This window comes from Chiloscyllium punctatum, chromosome 7, assembly GCF_047496795.1.
Source record: "Chiloscyllium punctatum isolate Juve2018m chromosome 7, sChiPun1.3, whole genome shotgun sequence".
Taxonomy (NCBI): Eukaryota; Metazoa; Chordata; class Chondrichthyes; order Orectolobiformes; family Hemiscylliidae; genus Chiloscyllium; species Chiloscyllium punctatum.
In genome coordinates, this window is record NC_092745.1 from 85,865,385 (window position 1) to 85,892,764 (window position 27,380).

General features: G+C 37.8%; 1 protein-coding gene across 1 annotated transcript in view; it reads right to left on the bottom strand.

Moving 5' to 3' along the window:
* Positions 1-26,841, bottom strand: part of stil (STIL centriolar assembly protein) — a 46,632-nt gene extending 19,791 nt beyond the window's left edge. Inside the window, exons 1-10 of the mRNA XM_072574248.1 lie at positions 26,633-26,841; positions 19,337-19,425; positions 19,145-19,252; positions 16,124-16,239; positions 14,713-14,897; positions 12,366-12,613; positions 8,395-8,478; positions 5,052-5,138; positions 3,198-3,348; positions 264-373 (exon numbers count right to left, since the gene is read on the bottom strand). Of these exons, the coding sequence (XP_072430349.1) occupies positions 264-373; positions 3,198-3,348; positions 5,052-5,138; positions 8,395-8,478; positions 12,366-12,613; positions 14,713-14,897; positions 16,124-16,239; positions 19,145-19,252; positions 19,337-19,380 (1,133 nt within the window). The 5' untranslated portion in view covers positions 19,381-19,425; positions 26,633-26,841. The remainder of the gene's footprint in view (positions 1-263; positions 374-3,197; positions 3,349-5,051; positions 5,139-8,394; positions 8,479-12,365; positions 12,614-14,712; positions 14,898-16,123; positions 16,240-19,144; positions 19,253-19,336; positions 19,426-26,632) is intronic.
* Between the last annotated feature and the right edge of the window lie 539 nt (positions 26,842-27,380).

Below are 27,380 nucleotides of genomic sequence, written 5' to 3' on the forward strand. Positions count from 1 at the left end.
GAAGGTGACCAGGGACTCTTTAAGGGTGATGATAATTCACTGGGTTCTGCAGTGCCACCTACGACATGCCTGAATGGCATCAGTGCCCCCCAAAAAAATTCCATTTCAAGATAATGCACCAACATCAAAAGATATCCTCAACGTACAATGTAACAAAGATTTAGATTGGCAAATAGAGGTGCATTTCTTCCTGTTAATATGTAACAGTTTTTCAAATGCACTTCAAATATCATCAGAAATGCACTATGTTCAACAATACTTACGGAATGCCCATAATATTGCTAACCACTTCCTTAAAGAAATCACTGTCTGGATTTTTATTTTCATCACTTAGTTCAAATTCAGTGAGTTGTTTTCCTGAAGGCTCTATGCTCTGAAAAAGATTACAAACAGAGTTAAACTGTCAGTTGGGGAGTGTTGTCAAAGAGGTACGGGGCAAAGGCTCATAGTTCTTTAAAAATTGCTGTCACAGGTAGACGGTGGTTAAGAAGGCATTTAGCATGTTTGCCTTCGCTGCTCAGACCATTGAATGTAGGAGTTTGAAAATTGATGAGGCCACAGTTCTGGTTACCCTGCTATAGGAAGGATATTATTAAAACTGGAAGGGGTTAGAGAAGACGTACAAGAATATTTTTGGGACTGGAGGGTTTGAGTTAAGGAGAGGCAGGACTGGCTGCGACTTTCACTAGAGAATAAAAGATTTAGGTGTGATCTTACACAGGTTTATGAAATCACAAGGGCATAGATAAGGTAAGTAACGAAGGACTTTTCCCTAGGACAGGGGAGTTCAAAACTAGAGGACATAATTATAAAATACACTGCCCGAAGAAGTGGTAAATGTTGTACAGTTACATTATTTAAGACATTTGGACAGATACATGAATAGGAAAGGGTTAGAGGGATATGGGCCAAATGCAGGCAAGTGGGACTCGACTTAGTTTGACAAACTTGGTCAGCATGGATGAGTTGGATCAAATGGCCTGTTTCTGTGCTGTTTGACTATTTAGATATAATTGTAGAAGTAACTCCTGGCAGAATATTACTAATAACAAAGAGCCCTTGAAAAATTATTGCCAACAAAAGAGTAGGGCTGATAAGGAAGGTAGAGAGTTGGGTATCTGAAAGTGTGGATTAGTGTGGGCAAAGGCTAGTGGTGTTGCCAAAGACAAAAGCGAGCAGTCTTGACAGAGAAGACAGCATGAAACAAGATGAACAAGCAATGTGTTAAAATTAAAAATGTTGGAGAAATACAATAGGTCTGGTAGCATTTATGAAGAGAAAAAGAGCCAATGCTGAGACCCAAATGACTGTTTCAGAACAGAAAAGAGCTGGAAAACAGTGGTTTTCCTCCTGGAAAACTAGAGAAGAAAGTGAAAGCTCTGACAAAAATATTATGAAATATCTGAACAGATAGCACCAAAAAAGCTGAGCTAACTGGAAGATTATAAGATGCAGGAGCAGTAGTAAGCCATTCATCCCATTGAGTCTACTCCGTTCAATGAGATCATGGCAGATTGGAATCTTCGACTCCATTTTCCTGCTTTCTTCCCCATGCCTCCAATAATCCTGGACTCCCTTACTAATTAAAAGTCAGTCTACCCCAGCTCTGAATATACCTAATAACCTAGCCATCTGCAGTAAAGAATGCCATCAATTCACTACCCTCAAAAGAAATACCTCATCTGCCTTAAATGTGGGCCCCCTTATTTTGAGATTATGCCCTCTGGTCCTTGACTCTCCCAAAGAAGGAAATAACTTTTCTTCATTGACCCTATCAAGCTCCACAAGAAGCTTGTAAGCTTCAATAATATTGCCTGTCACACTTCTATATTCCAACATTTACAGGCACATCTCCACATTTACTTAACCTTCCTTCATAAAGGCTGACACCAAAACAGAAAGGAGCTGGACTGCTCCCAATGGCAATACATCTTTCCTTAGATAAGGGGCCCAAAATTGTTCATAGTATTATGGCTGAGTTCTGACTAATGCCTTGTATAATTTTAACAAAACCTCCCTAACTTATACTCAAGTCCCTTTGAAATAATTAAGGTCAAGGTGATTGCTTCACTTCCTAGCACCCGATTGAAAATAAATAATTGGTCCAGCATGAGACTTTGATTTAGAAGACTGATACCATACAGGAAACATAACATCTACATATATAGACAAATTCTAGGTCAGTGAATGCCGTTGAGTCACAGAGTTGAGAATTGATTTTCAAAAGGACTTCAGAAGCGACTATTGGATTGGGAAGAGATGCCTTTGTTAGTTAACCGATGTTAGCTAGACTCTAAGAATGGAATCAGGTAAAGGTCAGAACATCAATACAACCATATAGGGGATCCTGTTTTCAGTAAAAGGATGCTTTACTAGAGCAACAAGTTATATAAAACCAGAAATCTACTTGTTCCAACCAGAGGAATGCAACCTCTCAAATCCCAATGCAATAAGCTGCTCAATATCTGCATGTTCTAGTAGAGAGCAGCAGATCAGCATTCCCAGAACTCTAAAAACATGCGAAACATGTGGTTGACTAATAGAAGGTAAAACTGGACTATATGCAAAACCGTAAGTCATATTATCAACCATTTACCAATCATGAATTAGGATAAAATGGTACACGTTTATAAATTTATTCTTTCATGGCAAAGTCATCATCTAGTGATCATCCCTAATTACCATTGAGAAGATGGCGGTAAAAAGCTGCCTTCTGGAACCATTGCAACCCATGTGGTAAAGGAACATCTATTGCTGGAAAGGTAGCTCCAGTATTTGTTAATAGTGAGGGAAGTTCCAAGTCAGATGTGGAACTTGGAGCAGATTGCGCAGGTAGTCGTGTCCCCTTGTCTCTATTACACTTATCCTTTAAAGTGGTAGGTTGGCAGCTTGGAAGGTGTGATTGAAAGAGAGAGTCTTAGAATACTTCAGTGCATCTTGTTGCCAGTGATATGCTGGTAATGGAGGGAAAGAATGTTTAGACGGGGTGCTGATCAAATGGATCTTGGAAATGACGAGCAAAATTGGAACTGCAATTATCTAGATAAGAGGAGAGTATTTCCATCATACTCTCCCCACTGGTGTCTTATAGATGGTGCACAGAAAATTAGAAAAAAGTTAGCAAATTGACTTTTTGAAAAATGTTTACAGTAACTTGAAGAATGTGATTCTTTCCTTGAATAAGTACTTATACTTACTGTGCAAATATTCAGTACTTCTGTACTAGTAAGCAGCTGGAAATCTAGTTTCTGATGCTCACCGCAAGGTTGGCATTCATAGAATTCTGGCTGCCTGTGCGTAACTGAATAGAGAACTAGAAGAAAACGTTTCTGTTCAGTCGAGAAAACTCTAAAAAAAAAAAGAACCAGGAGTTACCGCAAATAAATCTTGTAATATTGGACAATAGGTTGAGGCATCAGATTAAAACACTCTGGAAATTATTCAGCATTTGACCAATGTGTGCAGTCAGTATCCAATGGCTGGTTCAGTTTGAAATCTCATCAATGGCAGCTTCCAGAATGTTGATAGCAGCATTCTGAATCCTTTGATTAAGAAGGGGTTCGAGTCCTCAGATGAAGAAAAGTTTTGCAATTCCATCACCAAATACCAACTGAATTATAGCCCTTCAAATAAAGGAAATCAGTTTGAAAAGGAAAAAGTTAGCAGTGCAGAGGTAAGGAATTCAAATTCGGCTATGAAATTGAAGTTGATAAGCCTCATCATCCATTAACGGGCACCAAAAAAAAATTAAACTGAATTGTCAAATTGATGGTCAAAATGGTTCAAGAATTTGCCTCTATGTGCCTTACTGGGGAGAAGTACAAAAGCAAGGAAGTTACACTAAGCCCCTATAAGTCAGTTTTTAAGAGTCTTCAACTCTGGGCACCACACTTTGTAGTCTTGCCAAGGACTGACATCCTTTACAAAGGTGTAGTACCAGTGAACAGGGATTTCAATTAAGAAAGAGGGGAGAATCTGGGATCTTTTTCCTTAGAGCACAGGTTTGAAGGAGATTTAGCAGAGGTATTTAACTAAAGATTTAATAATCAAAATTGCAATGACTTTTTGAAAGTACATGGAGAAACATTCATTTGGCAGGAGGATTGGTAACCCAAGGTAATAGATCCAAGATAATTGGTAAAAAAGAGGAGGGATTGGGTTTGGAGGGATGAGTTTGAGTTTTTTTTATAAAAAGTAAATGCAACTTGCTATGACCTGGAATGCATTGCCTGAAAAGGATGTTGCAAGCAGATTGAATTCTTGAAAAGGAGCAAAAAAGTATGCCTGTGCAGAAGTTGCAGAGAAATGGATCTCTTACAAAACAGCTGGCACAGGCAAAATGGAAAGACAGACAGACAGACAGACAGACAGACAGACAATCACGGAGCTGCATGATTCCAACTTACTGCTGTCCCACATCAGGTGGCTGAATAACAGAGTGAAGTGTGCAACTCATCCAAAAGCAATTGCTATAATTTGAGCAACAGTTTCCTGCTACCTTATTGAGGCAATGAGGATTAGGCAAAGAGTATAGCTTTGTTAATACAAGTGTATTCCAGCACAAAAGCAGCTTTGGAATGCTGAAGCTTGCATACTATTTTGACTTTTGCAATTCCAGTATTAGTGAATTCTCTAATAAAAATTGAACCATTATTTTTTTGTGAAAGAAACTTTGATATTTTGCTTTCTAAAACTTAAAAATAGCATTAATACGTGGGTTCTTTGCAGGATAAAAACAGCAAAAATATGAAATTTTATAGCTCTTGTAAAAGTTCTAATATAGCTGTTTTTAAAATTCGTAACTTCAAGCTTCAAAGCTATGTGCAACATTTAATTAAAAAGTCAGATATTGGACACATTTAACATTGGCAGTAATAAACTGAAATGGACTTAATATCTATTCCAGCCAAACAGTGATAGGTTATTAGATACAAAATTGGAAAGCACTAGTACTTATTTTAATGAGACATAAATGGCTCAGTTCTTTGGAAGGTTGAAAACATTCATCTGTTAAGAATTATTTACGAGAAAAGGATCTCTTCATATCTCACCTCTCTTGAATTGAAGAACTGAATAGATAGCGTAAGCAACACGCCCAGACTTGTGGACTATGTACGTGCGTTGCACCACTCAACCAACTGAAATATCAAAAATGGGAATCAAAGTTACAACAAAAAAAACTTGAAAAATATTTTTCACAATTGCTAGTTTGTGTGGAGAAATGCTGCGTTCTCAACAAGCTAACATGCAGTGACACTGAACATATGTTCCAAAGTTGATAAGAGAATTTTCAAAAAGGGAAAGAAGCAGCTACAGTTGGAAACAGGAACTTTAAAAAAACCAAGAGACACATCAGCAAGGATTTAAAAAGGCAGCTAGGGCAAATTCTAGCCTGCAAAATGTTGGTACATTGATCTGATCAATTTTTCAGTGTAAATTTCATGTGAATTGAAAAGAAAGTCTAATTTTCATATAATTTTAATAGAATTAGTTAAGTAGCAAACCAGAAAAAAAAAGTGTTGAAGTTGCACTGGGGGAGGAGGCCCTGAACTTATAACAGCACAGAAATCAGTATATGAACTGCAGCACAGTTGATCGCACCACTCTACGCAAAGTACTAGCCTAGACCGCACCCCCCCCCCCCCCACTGTGTGTGTGTGTGTGTGTGTGTGTGTGTGTGTGTGTGTGTGTGTGTGTGTGTGTGTGTGTGTGAGGGGGGGGGGGGGGAGAAAGAGGGGAGAGACCAGAATGACCTCCTCAGGAGACAGATATGGGATGCAACTGATAGTGGAAGAGTACACTACTTCCTGGGAGCCAAAAAAAATTACACCATGTTCTCCCTAGCCTACAATGTATTAATTGATAAAGATGAGCACCTTGCCAATACATTCCTTATGCCTCCACTTTTCGCCTTTAAAAACCACCAAACCTTAAACAGACCATTGTTTGCAGCGAACTGCCCAGCCTTCAGGATAACTACACTACACTGCACAACCCTGTCATGGCAACCACTGCAAGACATGTTAAAGTGTCGACACTGATACAGCCATTACATGTGGGGACGCCACTCATGTGGCTCGGCTAACATTGTCTCTCTCATATGCTCCAGACAAGGATGCCCAGAGGCATGGTACACTGGCGAGACCAAGCAGAGGCTACAACAATGGATGAATGGACACCGCACAATAAATAACAGACAGGAATGTTCTCTCCCAGTCACTGATCTCTTCAGCAGTCAGGGACATTCGGCCTCAGATCTTTGGGTGACCATCTCTCCAAGATGGACTTCAGGATAGGCAACAGAAAAGGGCCAGGCTGAGGCTAATAGCCAAGTTCGGTACCCATGTGGATGGCCTCAACCAGGACCTTGGGTTCATGTCACACTACAAGTGACCACATTCCACACTCTCTTACAGGCTTATACTCTATCTCACACACACACTCCCTCTCCCATGCACGCACACATAAACAAGTCTATGGGTTGAATTTGTATTTGCAGAATAATATTTGCAGATACATTCTATTTTGTGACAATTTTTGAGCAAGCTGCAGACAATCCATGTAATATTTTGTAAATTCTTCTTTGGAAATAGAACCAGTCTGTCTCAAAATCAGGACACAGACAAGCTCGGATCTTACACCTTTCATGTATTGTCTGAGCTGAGATGTCACCTTTTGTTATAAAACCTTAAGTTATCTCGAGAAGTTGACTTAAAAGGTAGTTCTGGGATTTACATATTAATGAACTGAAACTTGCAACCCATTCTAAAAGATGAAAGACTTAACAGCAATCTAGCTTTATTCAATATATCATTTCAGTTGCATGACAATGTAATCTTTTGCTATAAATTCTGTCTTATGGTCCTGCTCCACAACTACCTAAAGAGAGAGAAGCGCTCCGAAAACTAGTGCTTCCAAATAAACCTGTTGGACAAAAAAAAAACATACAACCCTTCTAACTAGGAGCTGCTGCAAAAACTTATACCAGAAAACAGAAAAAAAAATTACAACACAGCATCTATCTTCAGATACCACTAATAAACTGCCCCTTGCCGCCAGATAGTCCTCAATCTAACTGCCCTTTTGCTCATCTCCATTGTCCTTCTGCATCCCATTCGCACATCAGTAACTTTCTCAACCTCCCTCTCTACTGGTCTTCTCTCCCACTTGGAATCAATTATCTTGCCATCTTTGTACTTCATCTGACCCGAAAAAGCACACAAGATATTGCTTCCTTATTTACAAGGCAATACAAGGCCAAACAGTAATAAAGTAAAGACACATACATTACAACCTGTTTTGACATATCTTGAATGTGAAACTGTTAGCATTCATCTAATTAGTTTTCTGAAACTCAGGAATTCTATAGCCTGCTTGATTGGGAAATCTACAAGTTAGCATCAGCAAATTTCATACACAGGCAGTATTGGTGAAGTTCAATGAAACTACAATAAGTAGAAACTATTGAACCATCGGCTTTTAATGCTAATAGTCTGTTTAAATAAAATCTTTGGAATTACAACTTTTTGAATAAGACTTAACTGCTAGAGTTCATAATTATTGCTGAACAGACTTTCTAGCTCTGGAATATCCACATTCATAAATACAGGATGACGAATTACTCCTTTATGATCATTTTCAAAAATTTAATATCAACTTCTACCAAATCCCACGTGCATGTCCCATTCACTTAAGGTTTTACATGAAAGCAAACTAATCAGATAAGAACATCAGCACATTTTAGTTTTTAACAGAACCTAAAGAACTGCAGATGCTGGGAATCAAAAACAAAACCAAATTGCTGGTAAAAATTCAGCAGGTCTGGCAGCATCTGTGAAGAGAGATCAGAGTTTATGTTTCAGGTCCAGTGACCCTTCTTCAGACCACGTGCATGCAAGCACATTTTAGTTCCTTGATTGCTGTTAGATTCAAGGCTGCAAATGCGATTAAGTAGTTCATCACAATTTTGCTGGAGTATTAAAGATCCCTCAACTCCAACAAGTTGACACAGAGAACAAAGAAAACCATTTACTAGAATGTTGTGACCAGCTTTCTTCAAAAATCAATGGCAAACACCATCACATTGCTGATTACATGACCCAGGAAATACTGCAAACAAACATTCAGGCGCTCAGTATTGTTAATATGTCTTAACATTGCTGCACATTGTACTAGATAAAAATTAGAAACATAATGAATGACTTACAGATGATATTTATAAACTTAGTGGTTTGTACTCCTTTAGTTACAAAGCATTCCTGCTGAAACCATAGTTTTCATCTTTTACATATTGGTGTTAAATTTTTTAAATCTCCATTTGCACTTTTCACTACAATCCTTGTTTCTCAAGGCTTTAAATTGAACTCACTTTTAAACACTGAATTCTCTACTTACATTCCTACTAAAGGCAAAGTGAATACTTTTGGATCCGATTCAAGTATTAATAGAAGCTTGCGTGTCTGATCCATTGTAAGATACCTGTAGTTAATAGAAACAGATAAAACAGATGCATTTTAAATGTGAATTCACAAAAAAAAAGCAGAAAACATTTCATTTCCTGTCATATATGGTAAAATAATGCAGAAAAAGAACATAAAACAATTCCTTCACAATCAACTATGATGACTAAAATAAATTCCATGCCACAGACACAGCATGACTTTCAATAAGTACAACATACATATTTATCAGTTAATACAATTATTAATGACTTTTGCGAGTACTGTGTTCAGCTACAAGTTGACAGCTAAAGTAATAAAAAAAATTAGGAAATACTGAAAAGTTGATAAAAATCTGTATCTTATTAAATAATGCTTTAATACAGCTTTGTTTTAACCTATTTATTCTTTATTCAAACCAAAAAGGAATTACCCTTCATTCTGATTGCCCATTTCTGAAATGCAACATTTTATAATCAAGGGATGAAATAAAAAAATTTAAAAGATCACTTTTCTTGAGAAAAATGGTCACTATTAATTGACTACATCCAATATGGCCATTTTACTCTGACCCTCTTCATCTACCTTTATAAAATGCAAACTATTAAAAATTCAATAATGAAGTATGTTAATCATACATCAATTTTTCAGATAACACCTCATTTTGCAATAGGTGTGACCAGTCTTTTTACTGTTTGCCAACCCCAAAAGCCAGCATTGGGATCTCATGGTTATGACAAAGATAGGAGTGGTGCACAGTCTCGCTTTAGTTTCACTGCGTCACAAGTCCCAACATAATAATAACTGTTTTACCCGGATCCCTGTTCCCAATATAGTAAACCCTCTCTTGAAAACTTAAAAAGCTCCATAAACCACTTTTCTTTGATAAAGATTATATTGTTTTATAACAAAATCAACTTGTAAAATGAAGGTTCAAAATTAGTTAATACACTTTGTTTACAACAACATTAAAAATCAGTATTTCCTCCTCTAAATAACCAAACAAAAACATATGCATATTTGCACACCAGTTTTTTTTTGGGTGGGTGATGGTGGGGAAAAATTGAGAGGAAGAAAAAGGTGAGAAAAAAAGGAAAAAAAAAATGATTTGTCTCTACTGGAGATTCACTTAAGTGAGAAAAAAAAATACTTGGCTGATAGTCTCAAACACAAGCAAGAGGTCTCTAGAATCATTGCTCACATATTACTCAAACAGTATTTATGGTTCCCCTCAATGTTCTCAAGGAGGATAAATCAGGATTTAAAAATGGATCAGGGCTCCAAGTATCACATTGAAGCCATCAGTTCTTTTTTCCAGAAAACTGAAGAACAGGGCTGCAAAACACTTTCCCGATCACATCAAGTCTACCTTAAAATGTTTTTCCTTCCCTAAGCTGTCTACCAACTGGAAAGCAGAAGCTACAACAGTCATAAACCAAATAAGCAGTTATCACATGTGATTTAAGAATGGCACTGCCTCAAAGAAAATAATTCCTTTCACTGACCTCAAGAAAATCCAGCTAACCACAACCTTTCAAACTAATCTATACAAATTAATTATGTAGCCATTATAACTTTTATAGACTCACAGTTTGATGTGACTCGTAAAATAATATTGGTGGTTTCTTAATTCTATACAATATCTTACATAGCACGTTTCTGGGGAGGTATGAGGGAGCAAAAAGGAGTGTTTTACTACTGTATGCTTAGGGTTGTAAAAGAAATATTTTATACTGAAAGCACACTCCACACAATCAAACTTGAACTGATTTCTTGAACCTGTACTCTAAATTGTCCCCAGTAGCAATCATAGTTTGTAACAGACATGATTTCAATCTTGAATTTTTCATTCCCTCTTTGTTAGCAGTCATCAGCAGGTATCAATATGGACTCTCGTGTTAATTATGCCCTTGGTATAGATTGACACAAGACAGGCTTAAAATGTAGTAATGATTACTACAGTATCGAACATACAAAACGAACCACTTTCTTGAGAATTATCTTGTACATAAAAATCAATCAACCTAGTCAAAAAAGCAAACTCAATTGACACAAATGAGTGAAAAAATACTTAAAAATTAGATTGCATTATATTATTTACATAACATCATGGAAGCAACACATTTAATCAATGCTGGAACAGCATTTTTGAACAGCATTAATTTTTGTCAATAGCTACAGCACACAAATGTAAAATTAGGTATATGTAAAAGTAATACAGGCTGAACTTATCATTAATCAAAAATGCCATAAAAATGGTTAATTGGCACGATCAACTATAATTGAACATAAAATGGATAGCCAAAGAATGGCTCATAGATTTTTCCATCTATTCACCACATGAGACTCAGCCAAACACAAAAAATGCTTTATAGTCTAGGTTGATGACAGGTCAGTGGTTGGGACAAGTCTTAATTTGTATACCAACTGCAAATGACATTTGCTTTTTGCCTCTGTTATGAATCCTGTACTTATCCAATTCTTAAAAGGTATAGAAGCAAATTACTGCGGATGCTGGAATCTGAAACCAAAAGAGGAAATGCTGAAAAATCTCAGCAGTTCTGGCAACATCTGTAAGGAGAGAAAAGAACTGACGTTGAGAGTCTAACTGACCCTTTGTCAAAGCTACAAAAAGGAGAGAAATAGGGAGGTATTTATATGAGGCTGAGTAAGCGGAGTACCAGGAGCTTCGTATAAATACCTCCCTATTTTTCCCCCTTTTAAAACTCTGACAAAGGGTCAGTTAGACTCGAAATGTAGGCTCTTTTCTCTCCTTACAGATGCTGCCAGACCTGCTGAGATTTTCCAGCATTTTCTCTTTTGATCTTAAATGTATAGGCTCCACTCAAAATTATTGAACAGTAATACAGAGGAACATTGATTATCCGAATGAGATGAGTGGGCACTATTCCATTTAGATAATTGATTATTCAGTTAATTGATTCAATGCCTCTCCTTTGGGGCTAGGAGTTTTCAGAAGTTTCCTTTATCCTTGCTCACACACTGTCTCAGGGTTTGTTTCTGAGCACAGACACTCATGTGTAAGGGAGCTGCAGCATTGCTGAAGCCTCCTACCCCCTCAACAGTTCAATGGGATTGACACAACGAGCACTTGCTAAAGTCTGCTTACCCGTTCAGGAGACTAGGCAGCAGCACACTGCGCGCAAGAGCACTTCACTTAACGTCCCCAACTGAGGCAGCCAAACTGAACACAAATAGTAAGACTACTGTTGTGTTTGGGAGGTGGTGAGTCTCCAAATAACAAAACAAACAGACTTTTTAACTGCAGGTTTTCCTCAGGTGCCATCTTTGCCCTGTACAGGACAATGTTGGAGAGATTATCTGGGGAAGAGGGGTGGGGGGGGGGGCCTTTGTGTCGAACTGCAGGGAAAGCTGAGGAGGAAAGGAGAGTCAGAGAGATTTTAATCATTGTAAAACAAAAGGTGCGATTACTGTAAGAAACACCGCTGGTGTAATGTTTCTATCGACACCTCAAGATCTCATTCAGATAATCCAGTATTTGGATAATCAAGGTTCCTCTGTATATCATAAATAACCATTTCATTTTGTAGGTCACAAATTGTTTAACAGCAATACAAAAATTGTCACACTTTGGGTCAGATGCAAAAGGAAGTTAACTCAAGTTACCATATTGTTAATCATTGCATGAAAATTTTAAAGTTACCAGTCACAAATGCCAGAGAAAATTTAAAAATTGCAAGTTTGAGATGTGTATCCTACTGTAAAGATGGTATATTAATACTTTACACTGAAATCACACGTTCAGTCAATCCAATTTTTAAAGTTAATTCTAAATTCTTGTCCGATATCTATTGCCCAATTTGTTCCAGGTTATCTTTAAATATTTATAAATTCATAATGACATTCTTACAAATCTTTTCAACTACCTTCTCATAACCAACTTACCCAAATTTGTATGTCCCTTGAACCTGAGCAATATTTAATGGGCTGGTTAAATTTCTTGCCAAAGCCGTAGGAATTATGGGAACTGCATTGATTGGAGTGGCATCAAATGTGATTGCTACTGTAACAGCTGCCCATTGGAGTTCCAAGCTTAGATTATCCAAGTTCTCAGAACAGTTAATGCGACCTCTCAACACAAGGAGTCTGGAAGAGTCAATTGTTTCCTTGCTACAGCAATAATGGTATAGCATCTGGTAAATTAAGTCATAAACAATTACTGACAAATCTGTATTGCATCTATTATTCTAACACAAACGAGTACATGTCAAATCCTCAGGACCACCACTTTCAGAATTCAAGACAAGGATTGCCTTAATCAATAGGGATAATATAATCAACTTCAGATATTCTAGCCAATTGGGATTTAAAAACACTTTTAATAATCATAAGGGAGTATGTTAGGGCAGCTTGTCCTGGTATACTTTTATGCAGTTGTACAGCATCAATTTTGTATAAAATTGAAATATTTAGAAGTTGGACTCCTGCAATTCATCGAGACCGGAAAATATTTCCTTCACTTGCTTTCTTAGGAAGTGTCTTGACAGAATCAAGAACTCTCCAATAGCTGTCATTAAGTGTGGTGAGAGTCACCAGTAGCAGTAGTAAGAACAGCAACAACAACGAAATAAAAGGAAAAATGCCTCAAGGAAAATTCACATCCCCCTTTGTCCTAATAAGTCAACGGACAGTCCACTACCATGCTCAAGAATAAGAGAAATTCATTCAGATAATTATGGTGGCCAGTGTTGTATGCAGCAATAACTATAAAACAGAACTCATGTCTTGGTTTAGGGAGCAAGATTGTTCTGAAAACATCAAGCAATACCAGATTCATGCTAACATGGGTCCAAGGAGATTATTGAATTCATTATAGTACTGGACAGAATTTATCGTTTTTTTTATTAATGGGATTCTGGAGTAAAATACTGCTGTATGACAATTTTACTTTACTGAAACAGTCTGAAAATTTGCAGGTCACGATTTAGGCACAGATAGCACTGACAGTCACTATTATCTTTAGTGAGACAACATCTCTAACCCGGAGATAAATCCATCATCAGTTCTTTCCAATCACCTATTTATGAGATGGTTTAATTTTGATTTTATACTTTCCCCCTCAACTATGGTAATTTTCCCCATCTTATTTATATAATTTGGATCGAGGTTTGCATATAGCGTTCATATGTTAAAAAGTATACACATTATGATAATTCATATTTAGAATTAAAGGTTTGCTCAGTAATACTGGCCATACTATTATATTATTCAATAATTAAAGAGAGCTGAATTTGACAACTTATAACATGTGCTGCTGGCAGCTAAAGCAAACATATTTCTTGCCCCTCTTTAGCTAACTGAATTTTTGATGGCGCACACAGCCATCAATAGACAAGAATATTTTCATTTATGCTTGATAGAGCACTTTTTGTTTAAAAACAAACCTGTAAATTAGCTAAGGTCAACAAAAATCCTACAACAATAATCTCAAGCTTGAGAAATAGGAAAATCGAATAGAGGAAATCTATAACAGATCAAAAATGCTAAACATTCTATTCCCACACTTTAGAAATAAATTAGTTCTGTTCGCCGAGCTGGGAATTTGTGTTGCAGACGTTTCGTCCCCTGTCTAGGTGATATTCTCAGTGCTTGGGAGCCTCCTGTGAAGCGCTTCTGTGATGTTTGCTCTGGCATTTATAGTGATTTGTACCTGTCGCTTCTGGTTGTCAGTTCCAGCTGTCCGCTGCAGTGGCCAGAAGATTGGGTCCAGGTCGATGTGCTTATTAATTGAATCTGTGGATGAGTGATCTCATCCACAGATTTAATCAATGAGCACATCGACCTGGACCCAATCTTCCGGCCACTGCAGCAGACAGCTGGAACTGACAACCGGAAGTGACAGGTACAAATCACTATAAATGCCGGAGGAAACATCACAGAAGCGCTTCACAGGAGGCTCCCAAGCACTGAGGATATCACCTAGACAGGGGACGAAACGTCTGCAACACAAATTCCCAGCTCGGTGAACAGAACCACAACAACGAGCACCCGAGCTACAAATCTTCTCCCAAACTTAGAAATAAATTAGACTATCAAACATTTGCAGAAGCTCAGCTTTGCAAGTATGGATAGCTAAAAACAAAAGCAGGACAGAACATTTTTTCCTTAAGAAAATCACTCTTGATTTCTCACTCACTGTCACAATGTTCAATCAAGGAGAGCTGGGGGGAGAATGAACACTTGCATGCACTTGTTTAAGTGCAATATTATGTTTTCATTCAGTCGAAATTACCTTAAACGTTGTTTTGAAATCCTCAGATGAATAAACTTTCGTGTCTCTGGAAACAAGTCCCTGAGTATCAATTATACATGGAATGATGAAATCTTCAGGAAGTGGAGCTGTTGGTACCTTATCTGAATGCCCTGCCTCTCGCCCAGGATCAAGACGATCAACAATTAACGTAACACCTTCCTCATCTGTATTAAGTGAATAAGTTATATTTACTCAGCTGACTGCAGATTTCAATTAATTTTGAAGAAAATATCACATTTGATCTTAAATGTAAACTCTTTTGTTCTATGTTCGGTTATGACATTCACTGAACAATATATATAAATGAATTCCAAGTTAAAAACTTGATCAAAGCTTTTAAGTGAGAATCTCAAAAGAAAAAGGAAACTTGTTGAAATGTTGGAAAGTGGAGAGCATAAGTTATTCCAGAGCTTAAGGCCCAAAAATCAGCAATGAAAGCATAGCCAATGGCGGAGCAAGTAACATTTCAGATGCATAAGCAGTCAGAATTAAGAGGAAGCCAGATACCAGAGTGTTGAAGGACTGGCAGAAAGATAAAGAGGCAGACCAGATGGATTCGAAAACAAGGATGAGAATTTGAAAACTAGATGCTGCTTGGTTGTAAGCCAACGTTGGTGAATGAGCATTGGTATGACATGACAATGAAACTTGTGCAAGTTAAGAGATGGGCTGAGTTTTGAATGGCCTCAAGCTTAAGAATAGAATGAGAGAGACCAGCTCGGACTACCTCTGAATAGTTGAAGATCCAACACCAGGTTATAGTCCAACAGGCTTCCAATTAAACCTGTTGGACTACAACCTGGTGTGGTGTGATTTTTAACTTTGTACACCCTAGTCCAACACCGGCATCTCCAAATCCGAATAGTTGAGTCTAAAAGGCATGAATGTGAGTGAAGCTGTAGAACATTAGTGGTCTTAGCAAGGACATGGATCAGAGGTCAAGGAACTCAGCTTGGGTTCACATGCTTTGTACAAATTATGAACACCAACTTAATATAAGACCCTTGTCAGACTGAGGAAATGAATTAATATATAGGGAAGGGAATTTAGAGCAAGTGCATGCATGTGCACAGACGTGTAGAAGGTGTGCATTAAAAGAGGTGGTGCAAGTTCTGAGTATTCATGGATGTGGTGCCAGTCAAGCGGGTTGGGGCAACTGGGACCATGATAAGCACTATACAAATAACATATAAAGACTTTTGATGTATAAACATTAGCAAAATTAGTGCACACAAGTTTAAATTTATAAAATATTGAACATTTAATATTAAAAGTTAAAGACAGAGCACAAACTTCCTAACACTGTCATTAAAAAGACTTAATACAAGAGATTCACTGGTTCTTCAAAAACACAACACAATCTTTAAAGTAATGAACATAATGGACTTACCATCATCCACAACAAATGACCCTAGTAAAAAACAGGAAAATACTTTTCTTCCACTCTGTTTGGCATGACGATGAACAAAACGCAAGATCTTTTCTGTCACAAGCAGCTTCGGGTTTCTGTAGAGTGGTATATAATTCTCAGTAGTGTACGTGCAGTGACAGAACTTTTCTTCAGAAATAATTTAAAACTTTCTATACTTCAGTTGTCTTTCAGCAATGTGTACAGTTTATAAAAGATGGAATAACGAAGGAAAAGACAATGACAACATTTTTTTGAAAAAGTGTTTGCATTAGAAAATACCGACCTTCATTTACAAAAGTCCTTCAAAATAAAGATTTGCATGTAGATTTAGAGTTTTAATAAACAAAATTAAGTACTGGACTACATAGGAGCTGCTGTATTAAAGATGATGACCAAAAGTTTGGACAAAGAGTTTTGTTTTAGGGAGCATTTTAAACAAATTTCAGGTTAGGCTACTTTTGGATTATTATATTCAATTCTGGTCTCCCTGCTTATAGGAAAGTTGTTGCGAAACTTGAAATCAGAAAAGATTTACAAGGATGTTGCCAGGGTTGGAGGATTTGAGCTGAATAGGCTGGGGTTATTTTACTTGGAGCATCAGTGACGGAAGGGTGGCCTTATAGAGATTTTTTAAAAAGTCACGGAAAGCATCAACAGGATAAATGGACAAGGTTTTTTTTCGCTGGGTTGGGGGAGACCAGAGTAGAGGGCATAGGTTTGAGGTGGGAGGGGGGGGCGGAGAAGATTTAAAAGGGACCTAACAGGCAACTTTTTCCACACAGAGGTTGGTGCAGAGGTTGGAATGAACTGCCAGAGGAAGTGGAGGAAGTTGGTACAATTATAACTTTTAAAAAGCATCTGGATGGATATATGAATAGGAGGAGTTTAGAGGGATATGGGCCAAATGGGACTATATTAATTTAAGATATCTGGTTGGCATTGACAAGTGGACCAAATGGTCTGTTTCCATGCAGTCCATCTCTCGGACTCCAATTCCATAACTTAGGGTGTTGGCAACTGAAGATATTTCACATTTCTATCTGATTCACACTGGAGATGCTCGAGAGGCAAGAGAAAGGCAGATCTGCGGATATCTAGGAAGGTTAAGGTTGAAGATGATTTAAAAAAACCAAGAAAAACTATTTCAAGATTTGCTGAACTAGAAGCCATTATAGGTCAAAAGATAGCTAGGTGCAAACACAGGAATAGAAACCTGAATGAACTCAAGCTTGCGTAGGGTCAAAGATGACTCATAGCGGACAGGCAGTGGCATGTCCAAATTCTAGATGTGCAAGGAGAGGATATTGATGGTGCAAATACATTCACCTTGTGAGCTACTAAAATGTAACACCAAGGTTGCAAACAATCTAGGTCATCCGTCGCCAGGAAGGTGGATGCATTTAGGAGCCATGGAATGGAGGAACTGATGTTGCCAGGAATGGAGGGTTTGAATTTAAGGAGATGCTGGATAGGCTGGGACTTTTTGATTGGAGCACAAAAGGTTGAGGGGTGACCATACAGAAGTTTATAAAATTATGACAGGTATAGATAAGGTGAATGGCAAACATCTTTTCCCTAGGGTGGAGTTTCAAAATCAGGTGAAGAAGAAATATTTAAAAGACAGGAGGAGCAATTTAAAAATAAAAACTCAGAATGGCTCATGTGCATTATGAACTTCCAGAGGAAGCAGTGAATATGATCATTTACAACATTTAAAAGGCATTTGGATAAGTAGATGCATAAAAAACATTTGGAGGGATATGGACCAAGTGCTGGCAGTGGGACCAGTTTGGTTTGGGGTTTTGGTTGCTGTAGACTGGTGAGCCCAAGGGTCTGTTTCCATGCTGTATGATACTTTCTAAACAGCCAAGCAAAACTGTAAGGGCCAGATCACAATTCACAAAACCTTTAGAGGCATTATTGCTCACAATTTTGTCCATACCCCAAACAAACAAACAAACAAACAAACAAACAAACAGTCAATGGACACAAACCAGTAATGTGTGCAACCAGTCCAACCTGTTACTGCAAACTCATTGCTCTAGTTGTGATAAATACATCGGTAAGGCCAAAAGCAGATGAGTAAACCACTTTTTTATGCAAACCTAACCCTGACCTTTGGTTTCCTACAAACGTTTTCTTTTAACTTTCATTCCAAGTAAAAGCAAACTTCTGTTCCAATTAATGTCTTAGCCAGTATTTTTCACTTTTATTCATTGCCTTGCTCAGTTATTCTAATTTGTTTGTGTCTTTATTGGTTTTAAAAAAGGAACTGTTCACCAGTGATGTCAAAATAAAATGCAACCATATATGCTGGAGATCAAAACAAACAAAAATTGGAAACCCAAAAGCTTTAATCTTATGAGAAGGAAGGATGTTCCTAATGACTGGGAAGTACAAACAAGGGGTCACAATTTAAGGATACAGTGTCGGCAATGTATGTTTGCGAGGAGGTGGTCTTTATTTTCCCGTCCAGAGTGGCAAAACTGTAGACTTCTCTGCTGTAGACAGTAAAGACCAAAACTTTAAGTGCTTTCAAGGAGGAGTTATATATAGTTCTTAGGGCTAAAAATGGACCAAAGGGTATGGTAGAAAGTGGGAATAAATGTACTGGAGTTGGATGCTTAGTCATGATCATATTGACTGATGGAGCAGGCTCAAGGAACAAAATGCCTATTCCTGCTCCTATTTTCTAAATTTCCTATATCTTTTTACTTTGATGTATTATATTTCAATCTGTCACCTTTCAAACAATTCAATACCAAAAAAAAACCATAGTCAACACTCCGTAATTTCGGAAATGATCAAATACTTTGAACTATTAGAAACTAGCATCTCAAAAGTTCAAGCCATCTTTGTTTTTGCACTCAAATGCATTTACAAATAATGCAGTGCTATATAAATTCAAACTGTTAGAAATTACGCTCATTAATAAACAGATTATTTAAAAAGTCAAAAGATAACCTCAAAATGGACAAGCAAATAATCTGCAAATCATACCTATAATAAGTTAGGTGTATGCTTATTGAATCATCAAGGGGTGTTGGATCCCATAATGCTGATTTTGTCTTGGGAAAGTTGAAAGGAGTTATTCCCCGCTCTAGTGGTCTGTGAAGATCATAAACTTTCAGAAAATATGTATCACAAAATCAAACCGCTAAATCAACTGTAGTAACTCTTCAAGTAATTTACCTTTGGACCAACTGGCTTTCGACAGTATTATTCAAAAACTCCATTTGATGAGAACTAAAGGTTTTCAAAGTTCACGTCAATACTCATACCTAAAATCAAGCAATAGTGTTACAGTTTAAATATCATTGTCAATTGTTTACAAAGCAGAAAACCCACAATGGCACGCAAAGATGGTCTCAGACCAACACTTCAAGTTTTAGTAGTCTTAGTTATTATTTATCATTTGATGAAAGACAACAAACAAAATTAATGTCATTTACAAAATAATATGCAACTATATAACAAACACTACATTGGACAAACAGACAAAAAACCAGCTACTAGGATAGATGAACATCAACTAACCACAAATGACATGACCCCGCTCTCATTAGTATCCTTACATAAAGATAAGGAAGGACACCACTTCAACTGGGACAACACATCCATCCTAGGACAAGCCAAAAACAGACACGCACGAGAATTCCTAGAAGCACGGCATTCCAACCAGAACGGAAACCCAAACATAAATAGAAAGCAGGAATCAGCAGTGCTTCGTCCAGAGGCTCACTGAAGATATTACCTAATATGGTGACAAAACGTCTGAAAGTGAACCTTCCAGTTCAGTGAGCAAAACCTACCTCAATTCTTTTTTCCTTTGAGGCAAATATAATTGAGCAAAAAAGTTCTACATTTTTTAGCATTGTGCACTTTAATTTCATTGCCTTCTTGGTGTATCATTGTGGTCTCCTGTAACCAATTCAGATTTAGAATTTGAAGTCAAATAACACATTGTTGATTCTCAAACACATCTAGTTCAATAAAAGGTCCAATGTCATTTAGAATAGGAAATGATCATCCTGACTCTATAGACATGGAGGTATGGTTTACCCTTAACTGCCTTCAAATAATCCAGCAAACCACTCAGTTGTGCCAAACACTAGAAAATCTCAAAGAAAGGAACAAATCAAGTGGAAATCCTGCCTTCAACTAAAACACCAGGCAATACAGCCTTATCAACCATGCAAGCTACTCCACACTAATATGTGGGGATCAAGACCAAAATTGGGAGAGCTAGAGACTGGTCAAGCAACAGGCTACAACCACATTCTCAGAACCAAACCTTACACACAATGCTCCACACCTCTGATATATCCTGTCCCATTAGCAGGATAGACAAAGTGAAGTGGATCAACTAAAAGAGTCGAAAAGTGGGGTGCTGGAAAAGCACAGCTGGCCAGGCAGCATCCGAGGAGCAGGAGTGTCGATATTTTGAGCATGAGCTCTTCATCAAGAATGAAGGGGTGGCCCAAGAGGGCTGCAAGGTAAGTGGGGAAGGAGGTAGCTGGGAATGCGATCGATAGATGAAGTGGGGGTGTGGGGATGGTTCATCTACCTCTGCAGTCCTCACTTTCTCCCAAATAAAGAACAGTAGTATACACAGTTGGGAGGGTGCTCGGGATTTCTAGAACAACATGAACTTCTGTCCCCATGAATTCTCATGGCATCATGTCAAACATAGAAAAGGAAATTACTATGGATTAAGCCGCCTCAGCTGATGAATCAGTACTCAAATGCTGATCATCACTTGAAGGAAGCTTTATATCCTTGCTACTCTATGTGGGGGAATTTCAAAACCTCTAGTGACATATGACTAACAGCGGATAGAGTCCAACAAAAAAGGGCATAGATTCTAGACTGCATTTATGGCAGGTTGTAAGGAAACCAAGAGGGCAAAATGCATTTGACCAAAGTCTCACCAACCTGTCTACCATAGGTGTATCTGTCCATAACAGTATCAGTAAAAGAGTGACCTATATAGACGCAAAGTTCCATCTTCATATTGGAAATAGCCTCCATTGTGGTTCGGCACTGTGTTAAATGGGATAGACATCAAACAGATTAAGCATTCAAGACTGTGCATTTACAAGGCACTGTGGACCTTAATCACCAGATCTGTACTCCACACAATCTGTAGCCTCATGCCTATCATATCTCTCACTCTTTTGTTACCATCAATTCAGGGGATGAGTCCTGGTTCAAATGGAACGAGCAGGAAGGCATGTTATGAGCTCTACCAATTGTGCCTAAAAGAAGGTGTCAATCTGGTGAAGCTACAAAACAGGACTATTGGTGCAGACAGCATAAGTAGCACAATAAAAGACAAGCCAAGCAATTCCACAACCAATGAATCAGGTTCAAGTGCTGTAGTTCTGCCACATCCAGTCACGAATAGTGATGGACAATCAAACAATTCACAGGGAGGTGACGGCTCTACAAATACCCCCATACTCAATGATGGGAGAACCAATACAAAAGACAAGGCTGATAGCATTTCTGGCTGAAGGTTAAGAATGTGAGTGGATGATCTATGTTTGCCTCAAGATTCCAGACTCCATTCACTCCATGGGATATTAAAAAAATGGTTGGATGTACTTGAAACAGCAAAAGCCACAAGTTCTGATACCTGAATAACGTATCCTATCCAAAAACCAGACAGACCTTCCAGGCTTAAATTATGCTGTTCCAAAATACTTGCAACAGTCCCAATAAATAAACAGACCCCATAGCACAAAGAGTAAAAAAGACAAAAAAGCTTGCAGATTACAAAGCCAGAAGAGAGAGTTCAGCAACCTGTTTCACACATCCTTTGCTGCAACTAACTCAAACCTAAACGAAGACTAGCTACATACCTAGCTGGCCATTCCCCTTTGATTATAACAATATTATTCATGGCATGAAAGCCTTAGGCCGGAGGCATTATCTGTTAGAAGCAAACAAAAAGAGCCCCAATAAACTTTTCAAACCCAGCCTAGTTGGAGCCTAACCAATTACCCCCTCTGAAAAAAACTCAAGGGCATAGTAACCAGCTTTATGACATAACGTAGAAAATATTTTCACTTATTGACACATGTATTCAAGATAACACAGTTAAAAAGTATGTACCATCACTATGCATAGGTGCCATTCACATTATCTATCTTTATATTTTTAAGATAACTTAAAGTCCAACTTCTTCTCTGCTGCTACAATTCCACTCTGGGTTATACCTGTCCACGCCATGCCAGCTCGATTGTCCCACTCTAGGCTTCCCAGCCTATGCCATACTGTTGCCAGAATCCTACCTCAGGCTTCCCATCCCATGCCACTTTTCACTATCTTCAAGGTATAAATAAGCAGCACAATGAAATATTCTTCATTTGTCTGGATAAACGCAGCTCCAATAACACCAGAAGTGCAACACCATGCAGACTAAGGCAGCCTAGGAGAAAGTGAGGACTGCAGATCTTGGAGATCATTGTCGAAAATTTTGTTGTTGAAAAAGCGCAGATCAGGCAGCAACTGAGGAGCAGGGGAAATCAATGTATCATGCATAAGACCAAGTCCCAAGACAAAGCAACCTGCTAATGTGCACCACCTGAAAGATTCATAGCAGAAATTTATCAAGGCTCATTTGACAGCACCTTCTATCACCCTGAAGATAAGAGGTAGCAGGTACATGGAAACACCACCTGCAGGATCTATGGAAGCCACGCTCTATTTGAGAGAGAATTAGAAATCTCTGTTCCTACATTGTTATTACATTAGAAGCCTGGAACTCCTGCCCCGACAGAATCGTGACGTGCATGTCAAGGTTCATCTTTCAAAGGACAATTTGGGATGGGCAACAAAAGCAGCCCATATCCCAAGAAAGAGCAAACGGTTTATTTTTATAAAGTGAGTGCTTCAATTATGCCAAAATAGGTAAGATGAAAAACAGGAAGGGAGAAGAGGGATGTGAAAAACTTCTAAAGCTTCTACTGCAGAAATGTCTTCATCAGTATGCTTTAGCCCAACAAAGCAAGGAAACAGACTATAACTAAGAAATTGTGTAGGGTATGTGGAACACATTGAAGTGGGAGAACATCTGGACAATAGTGATCACAAAATAATTTGGCTTGAATGTAATTATGGAAAATGTATAAAAAAAGAAAGTCCTTGGCCCTTTAAGCACATGCTCAAGAGATACAGGGAACAGCTGTGCTCAATAGAGAACACATTCAATGACTGATCTTTCTCTTAAAAGAATGGCTGAATTTTCAGTGGAAATGTACTCACCTCTGAGCCAGAGGCTAGAATTTAAGTCCCACCTGCTTCATAAACATGTAATCACACCTCTGATCAGGTAGGTTAGAAAATATTTAAAATCGTTGAATAATGGTAATGAATCAGGCAGAAAAACAAACAAACTAGTGTTTGTTCACCTGGTACTTTGATGAACAAACAGCAGTTCAACAAAACACACTCAACTGGAAAAAAAAGATCAATTTCCATGCTTTGAAACAGAATTAAGCAGATGGTTGGAGTAATGCATGAACAGAAACAGTTAATGAAGCAATTGCAGGCCTTTATTGTTGAAATACTTTGGATAGAAATAACATGCATCTCTCAAAACAAAAAAGTGGAAAGATAGAACATCCAAAGCTCAACCTCCCAAAGGTAGTAAAGATAATAGTAAAAATAGAGACATTTACCAGATAGAATGAAGAGCACACACAAGAAAATTGAAAAATCATTTCAAAAGAGTAAACATTAACAAGAAGGAATCCAATGATCATTATAAACCTTACAAAAGGTTAAAGAAACAGCAGTGTTAATTAGAGGCAAAGTACATTGTTGAGGCAGAGAGCATATTGGAACTCTGACATCCACAACTTTCTTGAACACAGACGTGATGCTGTTGAGACACTGATGACAAGATTCGCTGTTATGGTGCATCTTTTCTGCAATTGATGACTCTAATAACTCTACTCAATAAACATCTATCACTTTCTTGCTTAGCTCTCAATATCACATAGTAATCCTTTAAAAGTAACATACCTGCATTCAATATTAACTGAACCATAGATCATTGTACTTCTATTCTTAATCTTATTCCTTACAGTCTGGGCCACAACACTGACTGGTTCACATTTCTTTAGTGCATGCACTACTCACTTATCACTGAATCTAACAGTTTCCCCTCAGATTGCTATTCTCTCAAATCAGCAGGCTTCAGCATTGTTAGAAACAAGAAAGGTAACTGGGGATTCCCTTTCCATTCTAGAGATCATATAGCACACTTACTCCTGCTTTTTATTCCCTACTCATCATGTCTAAATACTTATATTGTATACAACTGAGTTCAATTGTTCAATGTTTTTGAAAACACAGGTATGGCATTACTTAAGATGTCATGTACGAGTTCAACAATAACTTGCTCTTTATGAATCCATGCAAACCAGCCTTTGTTCAGTTACACAAGAGTCAGAAGATTGTGGGCTCAAAACTTGATCAGCAAATCACTACATTAGTAAAGCAGGGTTACATTGTCAAAATTAACTCAATCTTTTTGGTGTCATTAAAGTGGCAACTGCCGAGGCTGATATTAAAAGATGACTGGTTAAAAAGGTTAAAAACAAGGTCAGAAGGTGAGAGACATAGAAAAATTAATCCTTATTCTGAGCCAAAACCTTAAATTTAAAAATAAACAAAGCTTGCAGTACAAGAATTGAGACAACATTCAATAAGCTAACTCATTAAAATGTAATACCTTTAAGTTAGCTATAGACTGTACCTCAAATACAAGTCTAAATCCAATGAAACAATATTTTTCAAAAGTAATTTTTGCATAGTAGACAGCTTGTTTACTGAAATCAATCTGTCCAAATCAGCTGTGCTAATGTTTGCAGCCAACATATACAAATTATGTTGACAATCTTTTATAATTCAAACTTTAAAATAATGCAATATTGCATTTTCATTTATTTCAAATTTGCACTTGTAAACAAAAAGATAAAAGTTCAGACCATAGTTGAATTGCTAAAGTAATCTAAATGTTATGTAAAGTACAAAAGCATTTCATAGTAAAGGCATAAATCAATGGCAAAGACGTCACTCAAAACTTTAAGAAGAATACAAGAAAATTCAGAACAAGCACATACACTAGTATGACATCTAAACAAAAACATAAAAACCCAACTCAAGCAACATTAGAATCTCAAATCAGTGTCTCTACCGTTGAGGCTACTGGATAGAAAGTTCAAATCCTTTTGCATATTTGGTGGGACAGAAGACAATACTTGTTTTGGATATAACACTGCCAAAACAGAAGAAAAGTAACAGAGTATTCATAATAGTTGCATAATTAGTATCTAGCTGGTCACATGCCATGTAATAAAAAGTTGATTTCTGATTTTCAGCTTCTTTACATAGCTCATGATTTCTCATATCTAAAAATCAGTTTGTTTTCCACATATCACACTGAAGTGCAACTTAAAAGTTTGAGACACTAGAAAAACTTTTCTTAAAACCAACAGAATCAAGAATTGAAATGACAAATCCACCACCCAAATTGGCTAATGCAATAACAGAATTTCAAGGATCCTTTCTTTAAAATTTTCCCGATTCATGACACTAAGATTTGCAATATTTCTTAAATTACATAAAAGATTAAATTTAAAACCCCACTACAGGTATACCACTTATTTGGAATTCCATTCATAATGAATGAAAATTAAGAAAGCTGTAGTATAATCACTTCATAGAAAAAGTTTTTACTCAAATATGTTTCGAAGTGTGAAAAGTATAGATCCTAGTCAATCTACACAGGATTTTTAACTTTGTACATTCCAGTCCAACACCTGCATCTCCAAATCATGACTACACAGGTGGTGGTATTAAATAGAACACCCGAGTATATCAAAATTAAAAATACATGTAAAATTTCACTTACTTGGCAGAGATCGACTTCAGATTTAGAACAGCACCAATATTTCCAAGTATTTACAAAAAAAAATTCACTTTTAACAGACTCAAAGAAAGGAAGCACGGTTTCCAGCTAATACAGCATTCCATTCAAAATGAGAGCGACTTGACAAGTCTGAAGTTATCCACACGCTGATACTGCAGCGCAAATATCTGATTGATTTAAACCTATCAACTTCATTCTAGCTACCCAGGAAATTTTAGTTCAACCTCACAAGGGACGTTCATCACAACAAGACTAGCACTTGTGGCAAAATTGAGTTGCGAGTACAATGCCTTCACGTTGACAAAAATAAAAACCTGAAAACACTGTAGATGTAGAGATGCCGGTGTTAGACTGGAGTGGACAAAGTTAAGAATCACTAACACTGGGATTTAGTCTAAAAGGTTCATTTGAAGTTCCAATCTGTTGGTCTATAACCTGGTGTTGCGTGATTTTTAACTTGAAAATACAATCAGTTTTCCCGTCTCCATAAAAAGCCCTAAAAGGCTAACCTAAAGGCCGTTACAGCTATAGCCACCGCCCCTTACCCCGAAGGCTTTCTTCCGGACTCTCTGCTGCTCGTTTGTACCAATTCGATCAACGGCAATGTAACCACAATCCTTAGTGAAAAGATTTCCGAACCATTCTCAACGACACCGACAGCAACAAGACACTTTGATCACTCCTCCCATTTCGCCACCGTTAACAAACACTTTCCGCAGCCATCATTCAAAAGTAAATATGGCGCCAATGTCCAGACAGGCTGCGCGAGCACCAATCACGTGCCTCTCCCCCGAACTTGTCCAATCACGCGCCTCTCCCCCGAACTTGTCCAATCACGCACCTCTCCCCCGACCCCGTCCAGTCTCGCGCCTATCCTCCCGCCCTGTCCAATCACCCGCCTCTCACCCCGCCCTGTCCAATCACGCGCCACTCCTCCCGCCCTGTCCAATCAACACACCTCCCTTCCCGCCGCGTGGCGCTCGATTCAACCGTCATAACACGCAATCGGCCAGTGCGCATGCGCCTGTTGCCTTTGGTGAAAGGTAACGAAATTAATTAGTTTTTTGGGTTAATCAATTTATATGTTTTTAATAGTAGCTTTATTAAGTTGATATGAAATAATAGGAACGGAGATACATTCATTGTGTGCATGAAATAGGAGATGTCTGTTTCGAATACCGATTCAGAAGAAATCATGTCATAAGAGTGTTGTAAGAATATAGGAGAGTGATTCGGTCGATCAGTGGTTAGCACTGGTGCCTTACAACGCCAGAGACCCGGGTTCGATTCTCG